Source organism: Pantherophis guttatus, chromosome 4 (assembly GCF_059756535.1).
Source record: "Pantherophis guttatus breed Tessera chromosome 4, ASM5975653v1, whole genome shotgun sequence".
Lineage (NCBI taxonomy): Eukaryota > Metazoa > Chordata > Lepidosauria > Squamata > Colubridae > Pantherophis > Pantherophis guttatus.
Window position 1 is genome coordinate 138,114,256 of NC_142066.1, and position 21,976 is coordinate 138,136,231.

The window sequence follows — 21,976 nt, forward strand, 5'->3', positions numbered from 1 at the left end:
GGGCTAGTCAAAATGAACTGCAGTATATTATCAGAAAGTAAAGTTTAGCTGAAGTTTAGTACTTTAAAATACACATGTAAATATTATAACAACTGTCAGTGAACCCAGAAGTGTTTTGATTGAATTCCTGGGCAATTTATTTTCCAAAGAATAAATGTACTAGGGAACAATTAGTTTTTTCAACATGCATCCATTTCTTTCTGAAATGTTCTTTAAAAAAAAAATCATTATTGTTTCATAGTTTTAAACCTTCTTTTATATTACCTTTTAATTTTCTTTGTGTTTGTAAAGGGCTTAATCATGTCTGAATAACAATGTGATTGAAGATCTGATAAAAATGAAAAAAAAAATTTAAAACTTCTAGAAAGAGTTTTTTTTTTATCTACTGTAGCTAAAAAGTCATAGTCTTAGCAGTGTTTCTTTTCTTAAACTATAACCCTTCAAAAATCATTTATATTTCCAAAGGAGGTTTGGCTTAATAGTTTTATAAAATATTAGACATTTTTATTGGAGCAGTGGATTAATCTGGTCATTTCTCGTACTGGCATTTGATTTTATCTGTTTCAAAAATGTCGCTAAGAAAATTAATAGTATAATTCTGTATACTATTTGTCTTACCGTATCTGTCATCCTAAAATATATCGAAGGATTTAGGTTCTCCATATTGCTAGTTCCTTTACTGTGAAGTTAATTTTATTGTAATTACTGTTAATAAAATGTGCAACTTTTATTGTGAAAAGTTGAGGCCTCACCAGTGGTGGGTTTCAAAAATTTTTACTACCGGTTCTGTGGGTGTGGCTTGATGGGCATGACATGGCTTAGTGGGTTTGGCTTGGTGGGCGTGGCAGGGGAAGGTTACTGCAAAATCCCCATTTCTTCCCGATCAGCTGGAACTCAGGAGGCAGAGAATAGATGGGGGCGGGGCCAGTCAGAATTTTTACTATCGGTTCTCCGAACTATTCAAAATTTCTGCTACTGGTTCTCCAGAACTGGTCAGAACCTGCTGAAACCCACCTCTGGGCCTCACACAGTGATGATCCCTATGTAGAATCTCTTCCAGATTGAATTCTATTTCTGGGATAAATGCAGGTTTGAGGTTAGACAGGATTAATGCTTAATAGTTCTCAGTGGCTAAAAGACCCTCTCCCCTCCTTGTTCTGCTGGTTTTGGTTGTAATCATCTATACCTATTCTAAAGACTATTCTCTGCACTGGTATTTTGATTTGGCTTCCTATCATGTATCGTATATGGCTTGCCCTTGAAGATAATTCAAACTCAGGAGTATTATCTAGCCACTTAGTTTTTGTATGAGTAGTAGTTAAGTTTTTTTCTAAGTTAAATCTCATCTGTGCCATTCAATGCTAAATTGAATAAAACATACCATTTTGTATGTTTTGCAAAGCATTCAGTTGTAGATTGGGGTGGCAGGTTGGTAGCAATATTTGTGATAATAATAGTGGGAGGATACTGGGAAAGAAGGGGTGTAATGGCTCAGCCCAGGTTTGAGGACCGAGTGCCACGCAACAGGGTGAGCTCTCGTTACTGGCCGTAGCTTCTGCCCACTTAGCAGGTCAAAAGCATGCAAATCAGTGTGGGTTGCCCCCAATTCGCACCGGTTCTATAGAACCGGTAGTAAAACCAGCGAGAGGCTCCGCCCACCGACCCCAACGTCATCAGAATGCTTTTGCGCATGTGCTTCTGCAGAAGAGCGCGAGAGTAAGAGAGCAAACTGAGCGCACGCACACGACCCCATTGCGAACCGGTAGTAAAGATAAGTAGAACCCACCCCTGATGCAAATGTGAATAGATAAATAGGCACAACTTTAGTGAGAAGGTAACAGTGTGCCTCAGCGTATAGTCATGCTGGCTATATGACTACATCCAAAATGTCTTTGGACTATGCTGGTATCCTCGGCTAAGAAACAGAGGTGAGCACTGCCCCTTTGAGTCACACATGACTTGAAAGGGGAAACCTTTACCTTTTACTGAGAAATGGGGCCGGTTGTAATATGGGAAGACGTGGTAAGAAGAGTGGCAGAGTAAGAAGACTGGAGAATGCACCCAAATCACGTGTGATTAAATAACCCTAACTTCCCTGTTAATCAGGGAATCAGGTGGGGTTTTCATTTCTCCTCTTCCTTTGCCTATCATCCTGATATATTTGGATGAATTTGAAAATTATTGTTTTTGTTATTTTTACAGTCATTTAGTTTGAAAATCCAACTGGTGTCTTTAAGGGGATTGCCACTAAAACACAACACTTCTTATCAAGGTGCAGTTCCTGTGGCTATAAGAGCTTCCAAATACAAATGGGATATCTGTTATGGTACTGGTAACGAGCAATTACTGGCTGTAAGATACAAGTGTTAATAGATACTCCATGTTCAGGAATCTCCTGCCATGTTGCAAGTTCTTTCTCTATCTCTTTGTTCTTCAGTTGTTTTGTGTCATGTTTCAACATGACAAAATAGTCTGTTTTGGTTGTCTGCTCTGATTACTTCTCGAAATTAAGCTTGAGAAAACCCAGTCTTGAATATATAAGATTCAATCTGGATCATAGGATCATTGTTACTTGATTTGTATATTGTGTTGCAATATGCAAAATAGAATTTTTTTTTTGATTCAGTATATTTTCCCCAGGCATAATTTTAAAAGTATTCCTGAGATTTTGAACAAAACCTTTCAGCCAATTGATCTGTAGCTTGGGAGATAAGATATTGATACAGTGTATCTGAAATTGTTCAGTTACAGTTTACCATTCACTAATTATTCTGAAACACCAGTTCACACAATATATACAGCCATGGTGGCGCAGTGGTTAGAATGCAGTACTGCAGGCTAACTCACTGTTCACTCCAGGAGTTCGATTCTGGAAGGTTGTCTCAGCCTTCCATCCTTCCGAGGTGGGTAAAATGAGGACCCAGATTGTTGGGGGCAATATGCTGACTCTGTAAACAGCTTAGAGAGGGCTGTAAAGCACTGTGAAGTGATATATAAATGTAAGTGCTATTGATGTTGCTATCTATATTGTGTGTGCCTGTGTGCCTCACTGGAAATACCCCTGTCTACTTCAAATGCCTATTCGCCATAAGTTAAAAAAAATATGTACCCAAAAACAGTCCTACAAAGTCAGTAGGGGTGTTTTTTTCATGGCAAGGAAGCCATGACTGAAGTGATGCACTTCAGCATTTTTGGACATTTTAGCCACCTGAGTAACTCACTATAGATCGTCTCAGCTTATGATTTTAAAGACCATTTGAAATTATGACAGACTTCAGAAAAAAGCTACATAACCCATATTTGAAATTTCAACTGCTGCTGCACCACCATCTCCTGAAGTCACATGATTGCATTTCAGTTGCACTTCTTGTGGTCATGTGACCACAATGTTTTCTGTCATCTTCTGGAGAAAACATGTACTTGATTTACTTAATAACTGTGGTGACTCACTTATCAACCATCAAATATGCTCATAAAATTGAGTCAGGTCAGATGGTGAGCCACTTAATGAGCACAATGATTTATGACCAAAATTCTCAATTGTGGCCATACATTGAGGACTATCTATACACACTGTTCACTTGGGTGTGTATATATGTATATTTTTCCTGGCTAGCAAACAAAATTGAGTTACGAGCAACTTGTAGTTCCTTCAGAGCTTAATCTTTCAGCTTGGATGTTACGATGACTCTACAATCTTTATGTAAAGAAACTGTCACAAGGTATAAGTCGGCATGTCACTGATAAAACTCCATAATACCCTCCATTCACTGGTCATCTCAGTTGTGAGAAGATGCTCAATTTCTATGAGAGAAAGTATGTCAAAGGAATCTCCGTCAGATGTGCATTCCTCAGTTTGCTTACCCCTTATGAGTAAACAAGATAATCCATCTGCATTGTATGATTATGTATCATTTTAAATTCTATTGTGCATTTATGTCTACCAAGCAACAAAGCTGAATGTTTTATCCATGCAGCTGCTGTAAGCAGAATTCCTTGTGGTGAATTTAAGACTGTCAATAGTAGCTGATGAGAGCAGTGAAACTAAATTCTCTTCTTTTCAAATACTGGCTGAAATGTTAAGCCATGCTCAGTACTTCCCTGTCTATATTTGCATAATTTTTCTCTGCAGCTGTGAGTCAGCATGATGCAAAATCTATCAGGCATTCACTGCTGTCTTCCATGATGTGTGACATAACCACATCAATGCCATATGATGAGGCATCTCTGTGCAATTTCACTTCTAAGTCCTGGTTATAATGTACGACGGTTGTGATGCTGTGCATTTTCTTGATAAAATAAAAGCTTATTTGCACTGCTTTTTCTTCTTCCATGCTCTTCCTACTTACAGTAAGATGTTCGAGGGATAGAACACAATGACTACATTTGGTAGGAAAGTGTTAGAATAATTAACAAATCCTAAAAATAATTTAGACGCAACACAGCAGCTTTGCATTTTCTCTTAATGTTTCTGTAGGCCTTGTGCATCAGTGGTAAAAGGGTGTAGAAAATTAAGATAACATCAAATATATGCTTAGTGAATTCACAATTGATGGCAAAAAATGAACTTCATAAATAACTTTGTTTTCCTAGCCTTGAGAATAGATAAAGATTGTCAATGTGTTGAAGAAATAAAGAGATTAATCTTGAGGAGACAGGCAATGACAAACATAGACAAACTCAAGAAAGTTACACATACATATATCTATGACAATGGATTAGAATTGTTAAAAGAGTAGGTTTTTTTCAGAGATAATATACAGCTATGAAAACTGGACATTGAGAAAAATTAGAGAAATAAATCAAATAACTGATTTGGGGGCAGTTACTAAAAGTATGATGATCTGCAAAAAGAGCCAGTGAATTAGTCTTGGATTAAATAAAGTTTGATTGCTCTTTTGGGCAAAAAGAAATTCCAGACCTTGAGCCTGGTATATGGACAAATGGATTAGGGGGAAAAAATCTGGTAAGGTTGGTAAGGACAGGAAGACAATAGATACGTTATAGATTACAAAGGAAAACAGAATGAGATTCCAACCATGTGTTCGTCCTATAAACAAGGGTTGGGTTGACTCACTAGCAACTAACAAACTACATAATATGTGTTTTGTAGGAAAGGATCACCCAAGCCCATCCTTGAAGTTCTATAGAGGTTGCTCTGGGCTGGACCATGGAGTAATAGTCCAGTAGATTAAATCTCAGTGAGGAAGAGAGGGAAAGGGAAAATTCAGTATCCCATGTTTTTTTCCACCTCTTCCATAAAAAAAATTGCACTTGCTCCCATTTCTCTCTCCCTGTTCCTAAAAGCTTCTGAAAAAAAAAATCAAAATGCTGGTTATGATTTTAGTTTTGGTCTACAGTGTATCTAAACTCTTTTAATTGAGGGAGGGAGGGAGGGAGGGAGGGAGGGAGGAAGGAAGGAAGGAAGGAAGGAAGGAAGGAAGGTAACCAATGGCACTAAAGGCACCCAAATGTCAGTGTTCAAGATGGCGATGGCCATATAGTCAAAGCTAAGTATCTTTATTACCTGCATGAGAGCACAATCTTCCAGGAGAAGAGTATTATAAATGTACTATACTTGTATTACTATTTAGTCAAAATAATTAATATTAACATATCAGTTATTGAAGTTGTGAATAATAACAAATCTATTCTAAACTCATCTGATCCCGAATGTTTGCTTGGTTGACTGGTTATGTGCCATCAAGTCATTTTTGGCTCCAAGTAAGTACATAGATAGCTTTTCTCCAAGACTATCAGTTCCTAATCAGATTTTTTTTTAGTTCTCATAGCCACTGTAACTACTGAGTCTTTCCATCTTTGTCCTGGTTGCCCTCTTCTCTTTCCCTCCACCTTTCTAAGCATTAGAGCAGGGGTGTCAAGCTCGTGGCATCACGGTGGCATCATGTGACGTATCGCAATTTTTTCCCCCTTTGCTAAACTGGGCATGGCCAGAGTGTGACTCATCCGGTCCACGGGCCACAAGTTTGACAACCCTGCATTAGAGCCTTTTTCCAAAGAGCTGGGTCTTTGTCACGTGTCCAAAGAAGGATAATTAAGCCAAAGGTTAATGCTGTGTATATAGCATGCCAAAATTCATCTTTCAATTTCTTGACAATCTTCTTTCCTTGTAAAAGAAGCTTTGGTTTTCTACTTTATAGTGTGCATTCAGCTTTTCTAGGCATTTCATTGGGAAAAGGTTATTTGAACTTAATTTGGAAGATGACAAAGAATGCCAACGATTTTTTTTGTTATGAGTCTTAGCACTGATGTGCTCTTTCTCTAGCTGGTCCTTCTTCCTAAATAGAAAAAAAAAACCCTCCACATTCTGAAGTGTCTTGGTAAATATAGTTGGTTATCATAACAGTTGTCTCAATAAGGACCCTTTCATACAATTCCATTTTAATTCTGAGTTGTCACTTCAGGAAAGGAAACAATTCCACTGACCATTTGCATTCTTTATTCTCTATTTATTAGCTAGCAGCACCTGGATGTTCCCAGGTTTTAACTCCCTTTTCATTGAGTTGTATCTGCCTGATCAGGTTTTGTTACCAATAAAAAGGAGCATATAAATTTAAACCTTTTCTTTGCTGATAAAAATAAAATATTTACCCCCAACATTTCAGTTTTCTCCAAAATATAATATTAAAGATGTGTATATTAGTAGCAGATTAATGTAAAAGGAGCACATCATATTTCATATCCTTTAAAAGCAACACAATTGAGGAAAAAAACATTCACTGTAGTCTCAGTTCCTAAAAACATCATTAATCTGTAAGCGGCAATGACTGCTGATTTTTTTTGTTTTCATTTAAACTGGTTAGCCTACCATAATTACTATAATAGTACAACTGATAATTGTACATCTTTCCTTCAATTTCATGTGTTTAGCTTTTCATCCTACAGCTGCAATGAGAGAATCCAAAAAATAGGGCCCTTTTGCCAAACAGAAATATTTCCCTGCCTTTTGTTACGAATAGAGCAATATTATACATTTATATAGGTCACAGTAGTCCTCATAGTTAAGTTCCGGTTAAATATTTCCCTTTATAAATGATAATCTAATAGATTGTAGCAAGGAATTTGAGTCATTTTTAAATAATCAGATGATTATTTATCTGAAAGGAAACAAAAGGTTCAGAGAGCTGTTATTCTTCACCAGGAGTAAGCAATAAAATCAGGGTGAAATCCAGCAGGTTCTGACAGGTTCTGAAGAACCAGTAGCGGAAATTTTGAATAATTCGGAGAACCGGCAAATGCCACCTCTGGCTGGCCCCAGAGTGGGTGGGAATGGAGATTTTGCAGTATCTTTCCCCTGGAGTGGGGTGGGAATGGAGATTTTGCAGTGTCCTTCTCCTGCCACGCCCACCAAGGCATGTCCACCAAGCCACACCACGCCCACCAAGTCACACCCACAGAACCGGTAGTAAAAAAAAATTGGATTTCACCATTGAGTAAGATGTTTCCCATTGTTTCTACAGTAACCATAATCTTCAAAAAAATAGGGCATTATGAGACATAATGGAAATTGTGGACCTTATACAACTGGAGGAGTTCAATTTCCCAACACAGCGCTGGCCACAGAGATACTCCAACACTTTTCAAATAATTGGAACAGATTGTTTCAAACTCAGTTTGAAATGCTTGCATACCTCTAGTTTAATATATATCGGAAATATACCGTAGCTAGGTCACTATCAGTTCTGACCCATCCATCTGTAGTTAGATACAAACAAGAGCTTACCACTGGTTTTCTGAATGTGGAAAATTGCAACTTGGATAAACACATGTACATATCAAAAATATCAAGTCATTATTTGATCAAAATCTAACATCCCAAACTGATATGAAATTGAAGACAGGTTTGCTTTAAGAATTGCTTTACAGGTAATAGAGTACAGATAGTCCTTTATTTATGACTGGTTGTTAAACAACTGTTCCACAGCAAGATGGGTGGCAAACAAATGAAATGAAATGAAATAAATAAGCTACTTATGACATCTGCAAATCCCCATGGTCACCTGATTGCATTTTGGGCACTTAACAACCAGCTTACCTTTATGGATGTTTCCAATTTCCCATGATGATGTGAATGTGATTTTCCAATGTTTTTTCCCATTTCTGGCATTTTCTTCTGGTTTCCAATAAAAATACGCCCATTGGTTAGCAAATTAGTTTGCTTAATAACCTCTGTGTTCACTTAAGGACCATGGCATTTGCTTAACAACCTTAGCTTAATGACTGCCACAAAAATAATCAGAAAATTGGATCTGGTCATGTGATGCCAGGACCACAATGACTTACAACTGTAAGTCTGGACTCAGTTACAGTTTTAATTTCAGGATGACCTATAAAAACAATTTAGAGCCTAGGCTTGAGGATTACAACAATTGATCACAATTCACATGTACAAACAAACAATATACTATTGGGTGCTGCATTCTATTCCCAGAGAAAAGGTGAAACATAAATTTAGTAAATATATAAAGTCCATCCGACTTACACACACATATATATACCAACATACAAGAAACAATAGATGGAAGGTTTCGGTTATATTCACTTTCAGCGTACTAAAAGGAATTAATTACATTAAAATGTCATTCTCTGCGGCACCTAGTTTAGGAAATAACTTTTGTTCTTGAGAAGGAAACATAATTGTCAATTCGTTCAATTTAGGAACCTTCTATATTCCAGATAAGAAACTAAAACAATAAATGTAAGCATTACTCAGCTGTATTATAAATTAACATTATTCCTTCTGGCCTTTCAATATATCAGTGACCTTTCCAAGCCTTTATTTATCACATGTAACAAAGAAAAAGTTAGTACCTAATTGTGCTGAGGTTACACTGATGTATTGCTGATCATTTTTGATTATAAATGTTTGTGTCGTTTTCTTAATTAAAATGACATAATGCGGTAGAATAGCATTTTCCTTACACGCAAGAATGATGAACTAACCCAGATGAGAAAATTTCCTTCCTTACCCATATAGGTCAAACGAAGGAGAATACAATAAATATCGTAAATTGCAGGCTAGTCATACAGTCATGTAATCAAAGCCTTCTTGTGGAGTGATTAAATATATTTGAGCTGGATCAAGCAGGTAGATCACTTGGAAACTACATTCTTTGAGAAATGATTGAAAGAACTCATTCTTTTGAGCCCAGAGGATTAAAAGATAATGGTAATCTTCAAATATCTTTTTGACTGTCACCCAAGGGAGAGGCTTGTTTCATTATTTCTTCAAAAGGCAGAAGGAAAATTGCAGATAGCCATAGTAATTCATTTAATTTAAGTATTATTCCAAGGTCTCCAGAGGTAAGGTGTCTTTTGAACACATGTAATATCAAGAGTGTAAAGAAGAATTAAGATATTTCTCTAGATGCAGAAATAACAAATTTTAACTAAGATGTATCTAGACTTTTCCATATCATGTACAGGTAATCCTCAATTTATGACCACAATTGGTAAACAAGATATGTGACAGCTTTGTTTGGTGACCACAATCCAATATTCCCAATTGTGGTTGTTAAGTGATCTTGTGGGTCATTAAGTGGACCAATTCCCAGATAAGGAGCGGAGGCTCAAGGAGGTGGGAAAGACATGGGAGGTCTATTTAGGAGCTGAAAATCCTCCCTTGCTGAAATCCTAGCAGGTTTTTCAGCCCCTGAATGAAGAAACACTCTTGGCCTATGCCAGGCCTCACAGGGGCTCCTCCAACCATTTGAGGCAGTCCGTGTTCCAGTGGTGGGTTTCAAATTTTTTTACCACCGGTTCTGTGGGTGTGGCTTGGTGGGTGTGGCGGGGAAGAATACTGTAAAATCTCCATTCCCACCCCACTCCAGGGGAAGAATACTGTAAAATCTCCATTCCCTCCCCATTCCAGGGGAAGGTTACTGCAAAATCCCCATTTCCTCCCGATCAGCTGGGATTCGGGACGCAGAGAATAGATGGGGGTGGTCAGAGATGGTATTTACCGGTTTTCCGAACTACTCAAAATTTCCACTATTAGTTCTCCAGAACTGGTCAGAACCTGCTGAAATTCACCTCTGCTGTGTTCCTTACCCTACCACACTGCTTCTCTGCATGGATTTTGGCTCCCTATCCTTTTTGGGGGCTGACTAAAAGAGTTGCCTACCAAAGGAATTCAGCTCACTCCATCTCTGCATGGAAGGGAACTTTTTCAGTGGAATGCAGAACAGGGCTTGAATCTTCAGAATTTGTATTCCATTTCTGCACCCCATCAAGGTAGTTCAGCTGCCCTCCATGTGCAGAAGAGAACTCCCTCGATGGGTGTTTTGTCAACTTTTATGGAATGCAGGAATGGAGCTTGTTTCTGAATTCCACCAAAGCAGCTCAGCTCCCCAGGAACCCTCTTGGCATGCGTCAACAGTTGCAACTGTCTCTACTGACTTTCCCATTGACTTTCTGTGAAAGCCAGCAGAAAAGATTGAAAATGGTGATCACATATTTTCAGGGCACTTGGCAATCAGTCATAAGCGTGAACAGGTTGCCAAACAGCAAGATTACAATGATATGACCACAGAGGATTGTGTGCAACATTTTGGGATGATTGGAGGTGCTTTATTGGCTGTAAAGCACTCTTTCTGAGACTGTTGTAATTCCAAACCATTGTTAAACCAACAGTCATAAACTGAGAACTACATGTAATTAGGAATTCATTTTTAAAGTAGCTTGGAAGGCAAACTGCAGATTTGAGATTTTCAGTCAGTGGTGAGTTGCCCCTGGTTCAGATTGATTACAAGAACCGGTAGTAAAACCGGCAGGAGGCTCCACCCACTGACCCAGACATCATCCTAGGTGAGAGCACGCAGACGCGGTGCAAACTGGAAGTAAAGATCAGTAGAACCCACCCCTGCTTTCAGTCCATATCTCCAAGAGAGAGTGCTGGCTCTTTACTTCATATAGACATTTTTCAGCCGCTTCTGTCCTGGATGTAGGAAAGATTCATGTTTTTAAAAGAAAGAAATCCACAGAATAGAATTATTTCTGGGGAGGAAAACAGGCTTCCTTTGTCTCTTGTTGCAGAACCTATTACTACTTAGAATCTCCAAATTGCTGGAGAAGACCAAAAAATTGAAGCAGAAAGCTATTTGCTTCAGCAAACTTATATCTGTGGAAATAGGTAAATACATAAAGCTAGGTCACTGCACTAAGCCTTTTCTACTTTCTTTTGTATTGTGACAAATCCCATTTTCTTTTTCTCTTTGTACAAGTTACGGGACTGAGTGTTTGATTTTAGGTTTGGTGCATATCTTATAGACTAAGTTCATTAAGATTCTTTTGTTCGTTAAAATCTTCTTTGTAATATTTTGCAGTCAAAAATCTTTATTCATAGCAGATCAGTCCCTCTTTGTGGTTTGTCTGGAATAGTGTATTTTTTTGTTGACGTTTGCTTTTTGGAAGATTAATTTGCAAGCTGCTCACTTATGACCTGTGCAGTTATACAACTTTCTATTTCTATATTAAATATTTGCATTTTAATTCTTGCAGGTAAAAAGGGGTAGAGAGTTCTTTTTTTTTTTTTTTTTACATTTTGTCTCTTTTTAAATAATGAAGCTAGATTTTATTTGTCTCCTGTGAGATTGATTTATCTCCCAGTGGATTGGGAAGAAGGGCAGAAGCTGCAGATACCAGTATGCTGCTTAGCCAGAGGATGGCATATTAAAATTATTTCTTGTTTATCTCTTAACATTTAGAAAAGCATCTGACAGATCTCTCATACATATCTGTGTTAGAGTGTGGTAATCATGAGAAGTTTCCACTTAGGGACAGGTGTTAATAGCAGGAAGTACCAAATCAAACAGAAACAGGCATATAGAGAATGGGAGGACTTCTGAGAGAGGAAGTATGGTGTCTGTGGGTTTCACCATTGCTTTAGATTGAAAAGTCTAACTGAACAGTAGCAGCATTTGGCAATGTAAATTTGAAAATTAAAAAAAAATCCAGAAGAAGGCAAGGGCAAATCTTGCTGTTCTGTTGCCAAGAAATGCCTTCTGTTGAGATCCTGGAGATGTCCAGCAGCTCAATAGAAATCGGGATCAGGTTAAAGACGGATGTTTTTTTTTTTTACTGTTTACAAATATAATAGTCTCTCTAGCAACTCAAATATAATTGGTTCAGGGGTGGGTTCCACTTACTTTTGCTACCAGTTCGCAACGGGAGCACTCGCTTCTGTGCATGTGCAGAAGGTTCTGTGCATGTACCGAGCATCCGTGATGACGTCCAGGTGGGTGGGTGGAGCCTCCCGCCACCGTTACTACTGGTTCACAAGATCCAGACTGAACCGGTAGCAACCCACCACTGAATTGATTGAACTTGTAATTATAGAATTGCAAAATATCAAGGTTGGAAGAGACCTTGGAAGTCTTCTAGTCCAACTCCCTGCTCAAGCAGCAGACCCTGAACCATTTCAGATAGGTGGATGTCCAATTTCTTCTTAAAAACCTCAAGTAATGGAGCACTTGTAACTTCTTATGATAAATTCATAATAAAAGTCAAGTTAGCATTAGAAATTGGTTGTATAAATAACCACAACTGAATCTAAAACAAGTATTTCATATACATTTTAGTTTTTGAGCTGAAATCATCACATGATTTAGCAAAATAAATCAGTTGATACAGAAAGAAGTGGTACAATTAAAATGCGCTAGATATAATGCCAAGATTTATACTTTCCAAACATGGGATTTATTTTTCCCCATTCTGGAAAAAGTCCAATAGCTAAGTTTGGTCTATACAACATCACTGGTTGAAAGTCTGTTCAACTTAATGCAATCTAGCAATAATTGCCTATATGTTATAATTAAATAATAAAGCAATTAATGTATACTGCTTATATAAACAAGTATATATTCTTCCATTTGGAAATGAAGTGTCTCATCAAATTATTTGCAAAACCCTACCATTCAGCCTCTAAAAGTCAACACCAACATTTTGAATTTGTCTCAAAAACTAATCAGCAACTAGTCTAGTTAAGACTGGAGTCATATTTAATATATTTGATGCTGTGTGATATCCATTGCATAGTATAAATTAAATAACCCTTGCTTGATTTTTTAAAAAAGGAGTTAAAGTTGATTCAAAACATTGGGCAGCTTACAAAAAAGATGGGAATTTATTTCCTAATACTTACTTTGTGATTTTTTTTAATTGTCTGAATATATTCTAATAGTACCTGTTGGGATCTCCAAAATTGTGCCCTTTTTAATGGTATTTACAATTAGTCTTTACTTACCACAATTAGGACCAACAACTCCATTATTAAGCAATATGTCCATAAACAACATGTGAGAGTATCCAATTTATCCCAAAAAACTAAAAACTGGACTTTCTTGGTGTTTCTTGAAGACATTTCACTTCTCATTTAAGAAGCTTCTTCAGTTCTAACTATGTGATGGGAAACAAAAATGATTTATACTCTTTGCAGTCAGCCACTCTGATTCAGGTAACTGAGGAAACAGATTAACTCCCAGGTAGTTTCAGTGCCCTCAAGAGTGTTAAGGACTGGCTGACTGCAAAGAGATTTCCTTTCACCTGAAGAATGGAGAAGAAGCTTCTTGATGAGCAGTGAAAGACTTCATGAGAAATAAGAAAGTCCAGTTGTCTTTTTTAAAGCACCTTTGGAACAATCATGACATGGATGACTGAGAAGCTCCATAGACAATGCCCAACTTACAGCATCAGTTCTAGTTGTGGTTGTTAAGTGAATCACCTGTGGTCATTAAGTGCTGTATCACATGACCACATATGTGATTTCTGGCCAGCTTTGCTTGTTGGAATTTAGCCATAAAAGTCACAAATGGGACTCCATGTGGAAGCTGGGACAGCCACAAGCTCAAGGACCAAGTTCTAAATGTCCCTTTTAAGCACCATGGTAACTTTGAATAATTCCTGAACAAATAGTTGCTAAGCAAGGACTACCTGTATAAGTTTGGTAAATATACAAAAATGTTTAAGAAATTATACTGTCAGGGACAATGAATCAGAAACATTTGTAAGGTTGCAGCATAGAAATTTATCCAAGACTATACATAAGACTCTGGTCAACTAAAGTTCAACACTACATTAGCACCAGATAGCGATCAACAGAATTCAGGAGGAATTGAACCTGGAGCACTTGTGGGAATGCAAGGATTCTAAACTGATGAAATGTTTAACTTCGCCCTCTGGCTGCTTACTCTTCTATACTTACTGCATCTCAAAATGGTTTCTTGTCTCAAATATATTGCTGTTTCAAAACAATTTTCTCATAATGAACCTTCTTTGCAGTTGGTTTCAAAAGAGAGGATGGCGATCATATACAGAGAAGCCCAAGGCGATTTCCAAAATCCAAGATTTTAGATGATCCTGAAGATTCAACCTTTTATGCTCTTCTACAAGTAAGCAGTAGTTTTAAATGGTGTGGTTAAAAAGCCACTGTTTTTACGAAAGGAATGCTTAATATTTCTGGCCTTTGATTGACACGCATAAATACCCTGTTGGAAGAGTGGAATTACAAAAACTGAAAATGGTGCCCACAGTTGTGTGAGTGAAATCTGCTTTGGATAGTAAAAGGTGACATATGGTTATGAATGCCATCTTTCTTTCTTTCTTTCTTTCTTTCTTTCTTTCTTTCTTTCTTTCTTTCTTTCTTTCTTTCCTTCATTCCTTCTTTCTTTTCCTTCCTTCCTTCCTTCCTTCCTTCCTTCCTTTATTTATTTTTGGATCTTCCTACTAGTCATGGCTGGTGTCAGGCCAAAGGATGCATTTCCAAAAATACAGGTGGAAGACTACAAACGATGGAACCAAAATGATATAATTACTCAAACTGAATTAAAATTCATAAAATAAAATTTAATAGGATTACTTGCCATATACTTAATAATTTACTTCCTTTATACATTAAAATTTTTAATTCTGTGGTGACTTCTGGTAGTGCACAACCTCTGGAATTGATTCTGGAGGGTTTAGGGAACTGCAAATAATACCATAACTCCGGTTGCTCAGCCTAAGGTCTTTCAGGAAGCCCTTAATTCATAACAAACTTCGTTTATTCAGTTTGACTTTATTTAGGATCTAAATGAGTTTTCTTGTTAGTTTTGATAAAATAAAATCTTTAAATCAGTACAAGAAAGCTTTTGATTCAAAATCATTTCTAGATTCACCGTTGGACCCAGAATAAAGTGGTGCATTGTACATTGCAATTTGTACATCAATGTCTTTTCCCAGACAAGTGCAGAGAAATGGTATAAGAGGTCTTCTCGCCCATTTATGTATGACATTGTAATCTTTTAGTTAATTCCCATGTGATTATTCATGGCTGCTTTCCAGATCTGACCTTAATGCAGTTAAAAATAGAAAAAGGGACTTTGGGAAATAGCAATCCAGTATGTCAAAGAGAAATTGAAGGAGCTGTTTTCCTACTTCCCTCTTAAAAGCAATTAAGCCTACTTGCTGGAGGCATATGCAAACTATTGACCTACTTAGCAGCAGGTGACAAAATACATTTGCTTAGTCAGCCTGCCTCAGTGGCTACCATTCAACCGAAATGATAACAGACTAGTTGCAAAAATGAAGGTGGTTCTAGATATTTTTATCTAGAAATTCTTATCTTTGCCTGAGGCAGGCTAAGAGGCTTGGAGCAGCTGTTGCTTTTAACATTATTTGTTCCCTCTTTTTTGTGACATCTATGACAACATAATGTCACATATTTATGCAGTGCATTTCTCCTCCCCGCTGAGTCATGAAGCAAGGCAGCATCACATCCAGAAAGAAAAATAAAAAGATGTTGAACTGTGACAAAAGCTTCTAGGTGTCTTTCAGTGCCTTGTTCCACCTGCTCATAAGTGGTATTTGGAAAGGCTTCCAAACCTTCCAAAGGCTTCAACCTTAAGAGGAATTCCCAGTAAGAATGGCCTTAACTAGAATGATAGGGTATTCCATAAACAGATATGGAGGCTTCTTGTTCTGCTTCAGGTGTTTTTCTTTATGTCAGTTCCAGTGGTGAAATTCAGATTTTTTTACTACCATTCTGTGGGCATGGCTTGGTGGGCATGGTGTGGCTTGGTGAGCATGGCAGGAGAAGGATACTGCAAAATCCCTATTCCCTCCCCACTCATTGGGAAAGGATATTGCAAAATCTCCATTCCCACTCCACTCCAGGGAAAGGATACTGCAAAATCCCCATTCCCTCGCCATTCTGGGGCCAGCCAGAGGTGGTAGTTGAATTACTATTCTCTGAACTACTCAAAATTTCCACTATTGGTTCTCCACAACCTGTCAGAACCTGCTGGATGTCATCCCTGGTCAGTTCCTTAGATATTGTGACACTTCTACCCTATTACCCCAGTCCTTCTTTTCATTAAATTAGGATATACCCAATTCCTTCAACCATTCTTCATATGCCTTAACTTCCAGATCTGATCAACTTTGTTGCTCTTCTCTGCACTCTTTCTAGAATCTCAACAATTTTTTTTACAATGTGACAACCAAAATTGGATGCAATATTCCACATATTATCTTACCAAAGCACTATAAATTGATACTAACACTTCACATGATTTTTATTTTATCTGTCTGTTGATGCAGCTTAAAATTAGCTTTCTTTGCTGCTGTAGCACACTGCTGGCTCATATTGAAGTGATTGTCTTCTAGGACTGTTAAGGTCCCTCTCACAATTCCTACTCTTGAACCAGATACTACCTATTCTATACCCATGCATTTGGTTTTTCATGCCTAAGTGTAGAGCCTTTTTTTTTCACCACTGAATTTTATTTTGTTAGATAGGGCCCAGTGTTCAAGTCTGTCAAGATCCTTCTTTTTTAAGCCTATTTTCTGCAGTGTTTGGCTATTCCTGTCAGCGTGATGTTATCTGCATATTTGATGAGTTCCTTTCTATCCCCTCATCTAAATTGTATTATACATTTTAGATTACTGTCAGTCATCACTAAAGGATTTTTCAGGTTTTAGTCCTATTTTCAGTGCTTTAAACTGCCTTAACTGGCATTACATCAGAACTATTTATTCTACAGGGTCATACTGTAATCATGGTACTACCATATCTACTCTACACCTATTTCATTCTATATCCCATTCATTTCCTTCTTGGAAGAAGTATAGCAGAAATCAAAGCTAAAAACAAAAATAGATTCTCTGAATCTGAAATACAGATTAGCCATAAAGCAACCTTGAAATGCGTTGGAATTACAGTGTTTAAAGTTGGGCAGGAATTGTAGACTTTAGCATTTTGGGGAGAAGGAAGCACGGTTGGGGAAATACGGATCCTGCGTTTTCAGTATTTCATAAAGGTTTTAAATGATGAAATGTACAAGATTAAGAATAAAGGCTTTAAGTTTCAGCATTGCCCACTGTTAGAAACTGTTAGAAAAAGAAAAGAGGAGACAATTATTACATTGATTGTTTGTTTATGTGCATGAAATAAAACTGTTAAAATACAAAACATCTAACATAAAAGTCCTGTTTATAATAAAACTAAGCATAAGTGTAGTGGTTAAGGTGCTGCCATAGAAACCAGAAGACTGTGAGTTCTAGTCTGGCCTTAGGCATGAGAGCCAGCTGGATTACTTTGGGCTAGCCATTATCTTTCAGCCCAACTAACCTCACAGTTTGATGATGTGGAGGAGAAAGTAGTAGTATATATATTGATTGCCTTGAGTTATTTATAAAAGTAATAAATATGGGATAAAAAATGAAATAAATAACATTTAACAGATTAATAGAGTTGGAAGGGACCTTGCAGGTCATCAAGTCCAACCTCCTGCCCAACACCCTACATCTGCCTCTACCTAGGATCGAACTCACAACCTCCTGATTGTGAGACAAGAGCTCCACGTTTTAGTTCAGATACAGAAAGTTCTGACATAATTTTTATAGTAAAGAATTTAACCACATAAATAGGATTTATAAATATTGTTCATTTAATAGGAAATGCACAGTGGCCTATTCTGGCCAGCTCAAGTGATTTGTGATTCTAGAGAATCACATCTTACAACTTCCAGAAACAATAAATTGGACAATTCAGAAGTGCATGTGCAATTGATTCAGTTTCAGTGTCACGACTATATATAAAGGCTCCTAGTGTAGAATATTATCAAATCTCTCAGTGAACACCATCAAGGTCAGGACATCTAAGTATGTCAGTATAAACAGCCTTCTGTGGAAGGACACAAGTTATGATAAAATTACTTGGGAATAATAAGAAGCAGATCAGTAAGTTCATTGTAGCAGAGGTGTGAGATATCAATTCTATCACTTAATTATCCAATTCATCCAGATAATGTTGGAAGTGATAACATCAATAAACCTTTACGTTTCATTCAAAATAAAAAACAACAAAAATGCTAAGTGCTCCATCACAGTGCATCAAAACGTTCTCTGCTTTACTTCATTCCACATGTTTCTGAGAGCCACCTGTATGTGGATTGAGGGTAAAACACAGTGAAACAAATCAGGTATCATTTGTTCTTCTGTGAGAAAAACTTTGTCTGTCTAGCAGTATAAGCTGGGCCAAAAAATCACTTCAGTGTATTTGGGCTAGTACTTAAACAGGCAAAGTTTCAAACAGGCCTCAGCAGAAGTACTCTGTAGAACAAGTTCTAGCTGAAGAAATGCGTTTTCTGTTGAACAAGGAACTCTGAGAATAAATCTTAGAAATTTAGATTGAATTATTTCTACTGTGGCAATATCATTGTACATGCATTACTGTGCACCTTAGAACAGAAGGCTTATTACCTTGGCTTTAAGTAATTTAAATGCTACCAGCATGTAATTATTCCCTAGTATCGCTTGCCTACCTGTTTAATGCAATAGAAGCTTTTTAAACTTCTGCCATGGTTTCAAGACTGAAATTCCAGCATGCTAAAGACTGAAATACATGCCTAGGTACTTGACAGTTTTAACTTGCTCAATTTGGTTATTCATTTCTAATTATGAGAGCAATAGATGGAATGCTTAGTAAATAAAGCCACCTTTGTATATGCATTAGATTGAACTGGGAGCCAGAAACTGAAGGTGGAATTTGGATTGACAAGGGCCTGTATAATTCATTAATTAAATTTCGTGCCATAATTTATTCTTTGTAATGTTTTCATGGAACATCATCATTAGCCATGGAAGATTATAGAAGTGGCTAAATGGTAAATAGGGGGAGAGGGGCCATGATGGCTTAGTGGTTAAGATGCTGAGTTTGTCAACTTGAAACAGCCTGGGTTTGAGACCTGAGTATCATGCAACATTCACCCCAGGTTGAAAGCAAGCAACTGTGAGTAGATAAATAAGTACCACTTTGGCAGGAAAGTTACTGCATTCCATATTTTCATGTTGGCCACATGATGATGGAAACGTCTCTCAGACAATGCAGCCTCCCACAGTTGAGAATCAGATGAGCACCAACCCCTTGAGTCAGTCACGACAAAACAGGGAATCTTTAAGCCTTTTAAATGGTAAAATGAGTCAGCCTTAAATGAATCTAAAGCTTTATGTTTTAAACGCATTATTAGTTCAGTGCAGAAATGCTTAAAACTAACCCTCTGTCTGCTCAGAATTCCTATTCCAAATCATCTAAATTTTGGTTTGTCAGGGATGTCTGTGCTAAGGCCTAAGTAATTCTTGCTTGCAAAGCTGCAAGGGGTCAAAATAATTATCATTCTCAGGATTTATTTTACTCCTTGAAAAAGGAGAACAGATTTCTCCTCAGAAGGAAGATTCCGGTAAACCAATTGGCTGAATGGGACACATTTATTCAATCCAGGGCTTTATAATCTTGGCAGCTTTATGATGTGTGGACTTCAACTCCCAAAATTCCTAAGTGAACATGTTTTCCCTTCTGATGATAGACAGACTCTAAGCAGATAGTGATGGAAGTTATGATTATACAGTAAGTGCCCCGGCCTCACTTCCATTTCCCAAAACAGTCAAGTGATTGAAATGTAATCGTCTTTCAGTGTATACACACTAGAAATGCAGATTTTGGGATAAATTGGGATTCAAAATTGGGATAAATTGGTATACAAAACTTACATTTAAGAGCAATTGTGTAAATTATTAGAAATTTGCAGATTGATACACAGGTAGACTAAACCAGATTAGTATTGACCATAAACTAACAACGATCAGATTTATAGTAGTCCTTATTTATGGATATTAATGAGAAGTAAATTGATACTGTTTAATGTGTACAATGTTTTATCATGTTGATGTTCATTTGAAATATTTTTTCAGAAATTCTCGTCTATGCAAGATGAAAGGCGAAAAGCAAGAAGTAACAGGTAATTGTCTTCTCAGTAAGATGCAGCAATATTGTGAGGTAATAACAGGAATACATTGAAATTGAAGAAAAAAATGGCATGTAGACTAACTGAGGGGTGTAGACCCAACAGTAGGGGTATCTGTTAAAAGAGGAGTATATTGTTGCAACTGGACATCTGTTTAGTGATGTTGTCATACAACCAATCCCAAATAAAAGCTTCAATTTATCCTCTAGAATTTTCTTTGCTAAGCTAGGTTAAGTGAGTTGCACCCAATTTTACTACCTTTTTTTGCCATAGTTATTAAACAAATCATTGCAGTTGTTAAGTGAATCACACCGTCATTAAATGAATATGGCTTCTATTCACTTTGCTTGTCAGAAGTCAGCTGAGAAAGTTGTAAATGATGATCACATGACCTCAGGATGTTGCAACCATCATAAATACATGCAGTTTGTCAAGCATTTGAATTTTGATGACCTGATCATGGGGATGATGCAATGATCATAAGTGCAAGGGCCGGTTGTAAAGCCCTTTTTTGAGTGCCATTGTAACTTTGAACAGTCACTAAACAAATGATACATATCATCATGCAAAATATTCAAATCACTATAGAATTTGGTCCATAGTAGTTGTATCCATTGAATCGATATCCAATAAATCAAGATTCCACTGTTGACATGACACGTTAACATTGCTAATTGGTGAACATTTATTCTTGAATTTTGAAACCTTTAGTTTATTCATGCATTATAGTTTCCTAGTGTCACTTGTCCATAAATTGGAGAATATACTAAATCCAAACAAAATACTGAACGTTTTTACATTTCCATTTTATTGCAAGTAAATTTTCATCTCATTTCATCCATATAAGTTTTCCTTCTGAAAATAAATAGTAGAGCAGGAGAGTGAAATTTGAATCAATGACATGACACTGGGGAAAAAATGTTGGACTTTTTCTTTTAGACACTCATTCAGTTCATGGTCCTGATACCCATAGACACCTGTTTTTACATTACATTGGTGCATTCAAGAAATAGCAAGCAAATACAAAGTAACGCTTGCTACATAAAACTACTCTCACTTTCAATTCACTTCTTGATGAAGGTCTCATTATTCCCTGAAACAACCATATTATGTTTATTTCAAGTAGCTGTATATGTTTTGCATTTTGGATAGACTCTATCAAGCCTATAGCAAATAAAAAGAATCCAGTGCCATGGATTGTAAATAGGAGGTACCTTGTGCTACAGTTAGTCTTCAGTTTAAGAACCTTCCCAAAATCTGTCCTTCAATTGAACTTCTATGTAAGCTGGAACAGTATTACAGGTCCTCAGTTTACAATCATAATTAAACTTGGAATTACAGTTGCAAGTTGAGTCAGTTATTAAGCAGGTCACTATGTGATTGCATCCAATCTTGCAACCTTTTTTGTGAATGTCACTAAATGAATGCCCTGGATATTAAGGAAATCCACTGTCTGCAATTTTTTTTTTCTTCTGAAAACAGGAAGTAAATGCCGGTTTCTAGCAAAAAATAACATTGTAAATTTTGATCACATGACCCCATGACACTGCAAATGGCCATAAAGGCAAACAAGTTTCCAAATGCCCAAATTGCAATAACATGATCACAACGGTTATCAGAACTTTGATTCTGGGTCACAAGTATCCCTAGTCCATCAGAATTTCATTGCTAAGTGA

The 21,976-nt window shown here is 37.1% G+C and overlaps 1 protein-coding gene across 1 annotated transcript in view; it reads left to right on the plus strand.

The window, feature by feature from the left end:
• MYO3A (myosin IIIA) overlaps nucleotides 1–21,976 on the plus strand; it is a 92,768-nt gene that overhangs the window by 65,644 nt on the left and 5,148 nt on the right. Inside the window, exons 25-26 of the mRNA XM_060684219.2 lie at nucleotides 14,299–14,408; nucleotides 20,248–20,294. Coding sequence (XP_060540202.2) covers nucleotides 14,299–14,408; nucleotides 20,248–20,294 — 157 coding nt within the window. The remainder of the gene's footprint in view (nucleotides 1–14,298; nucleotides 14,409–20,247; nucleotides 20,295–21,976) is intronic.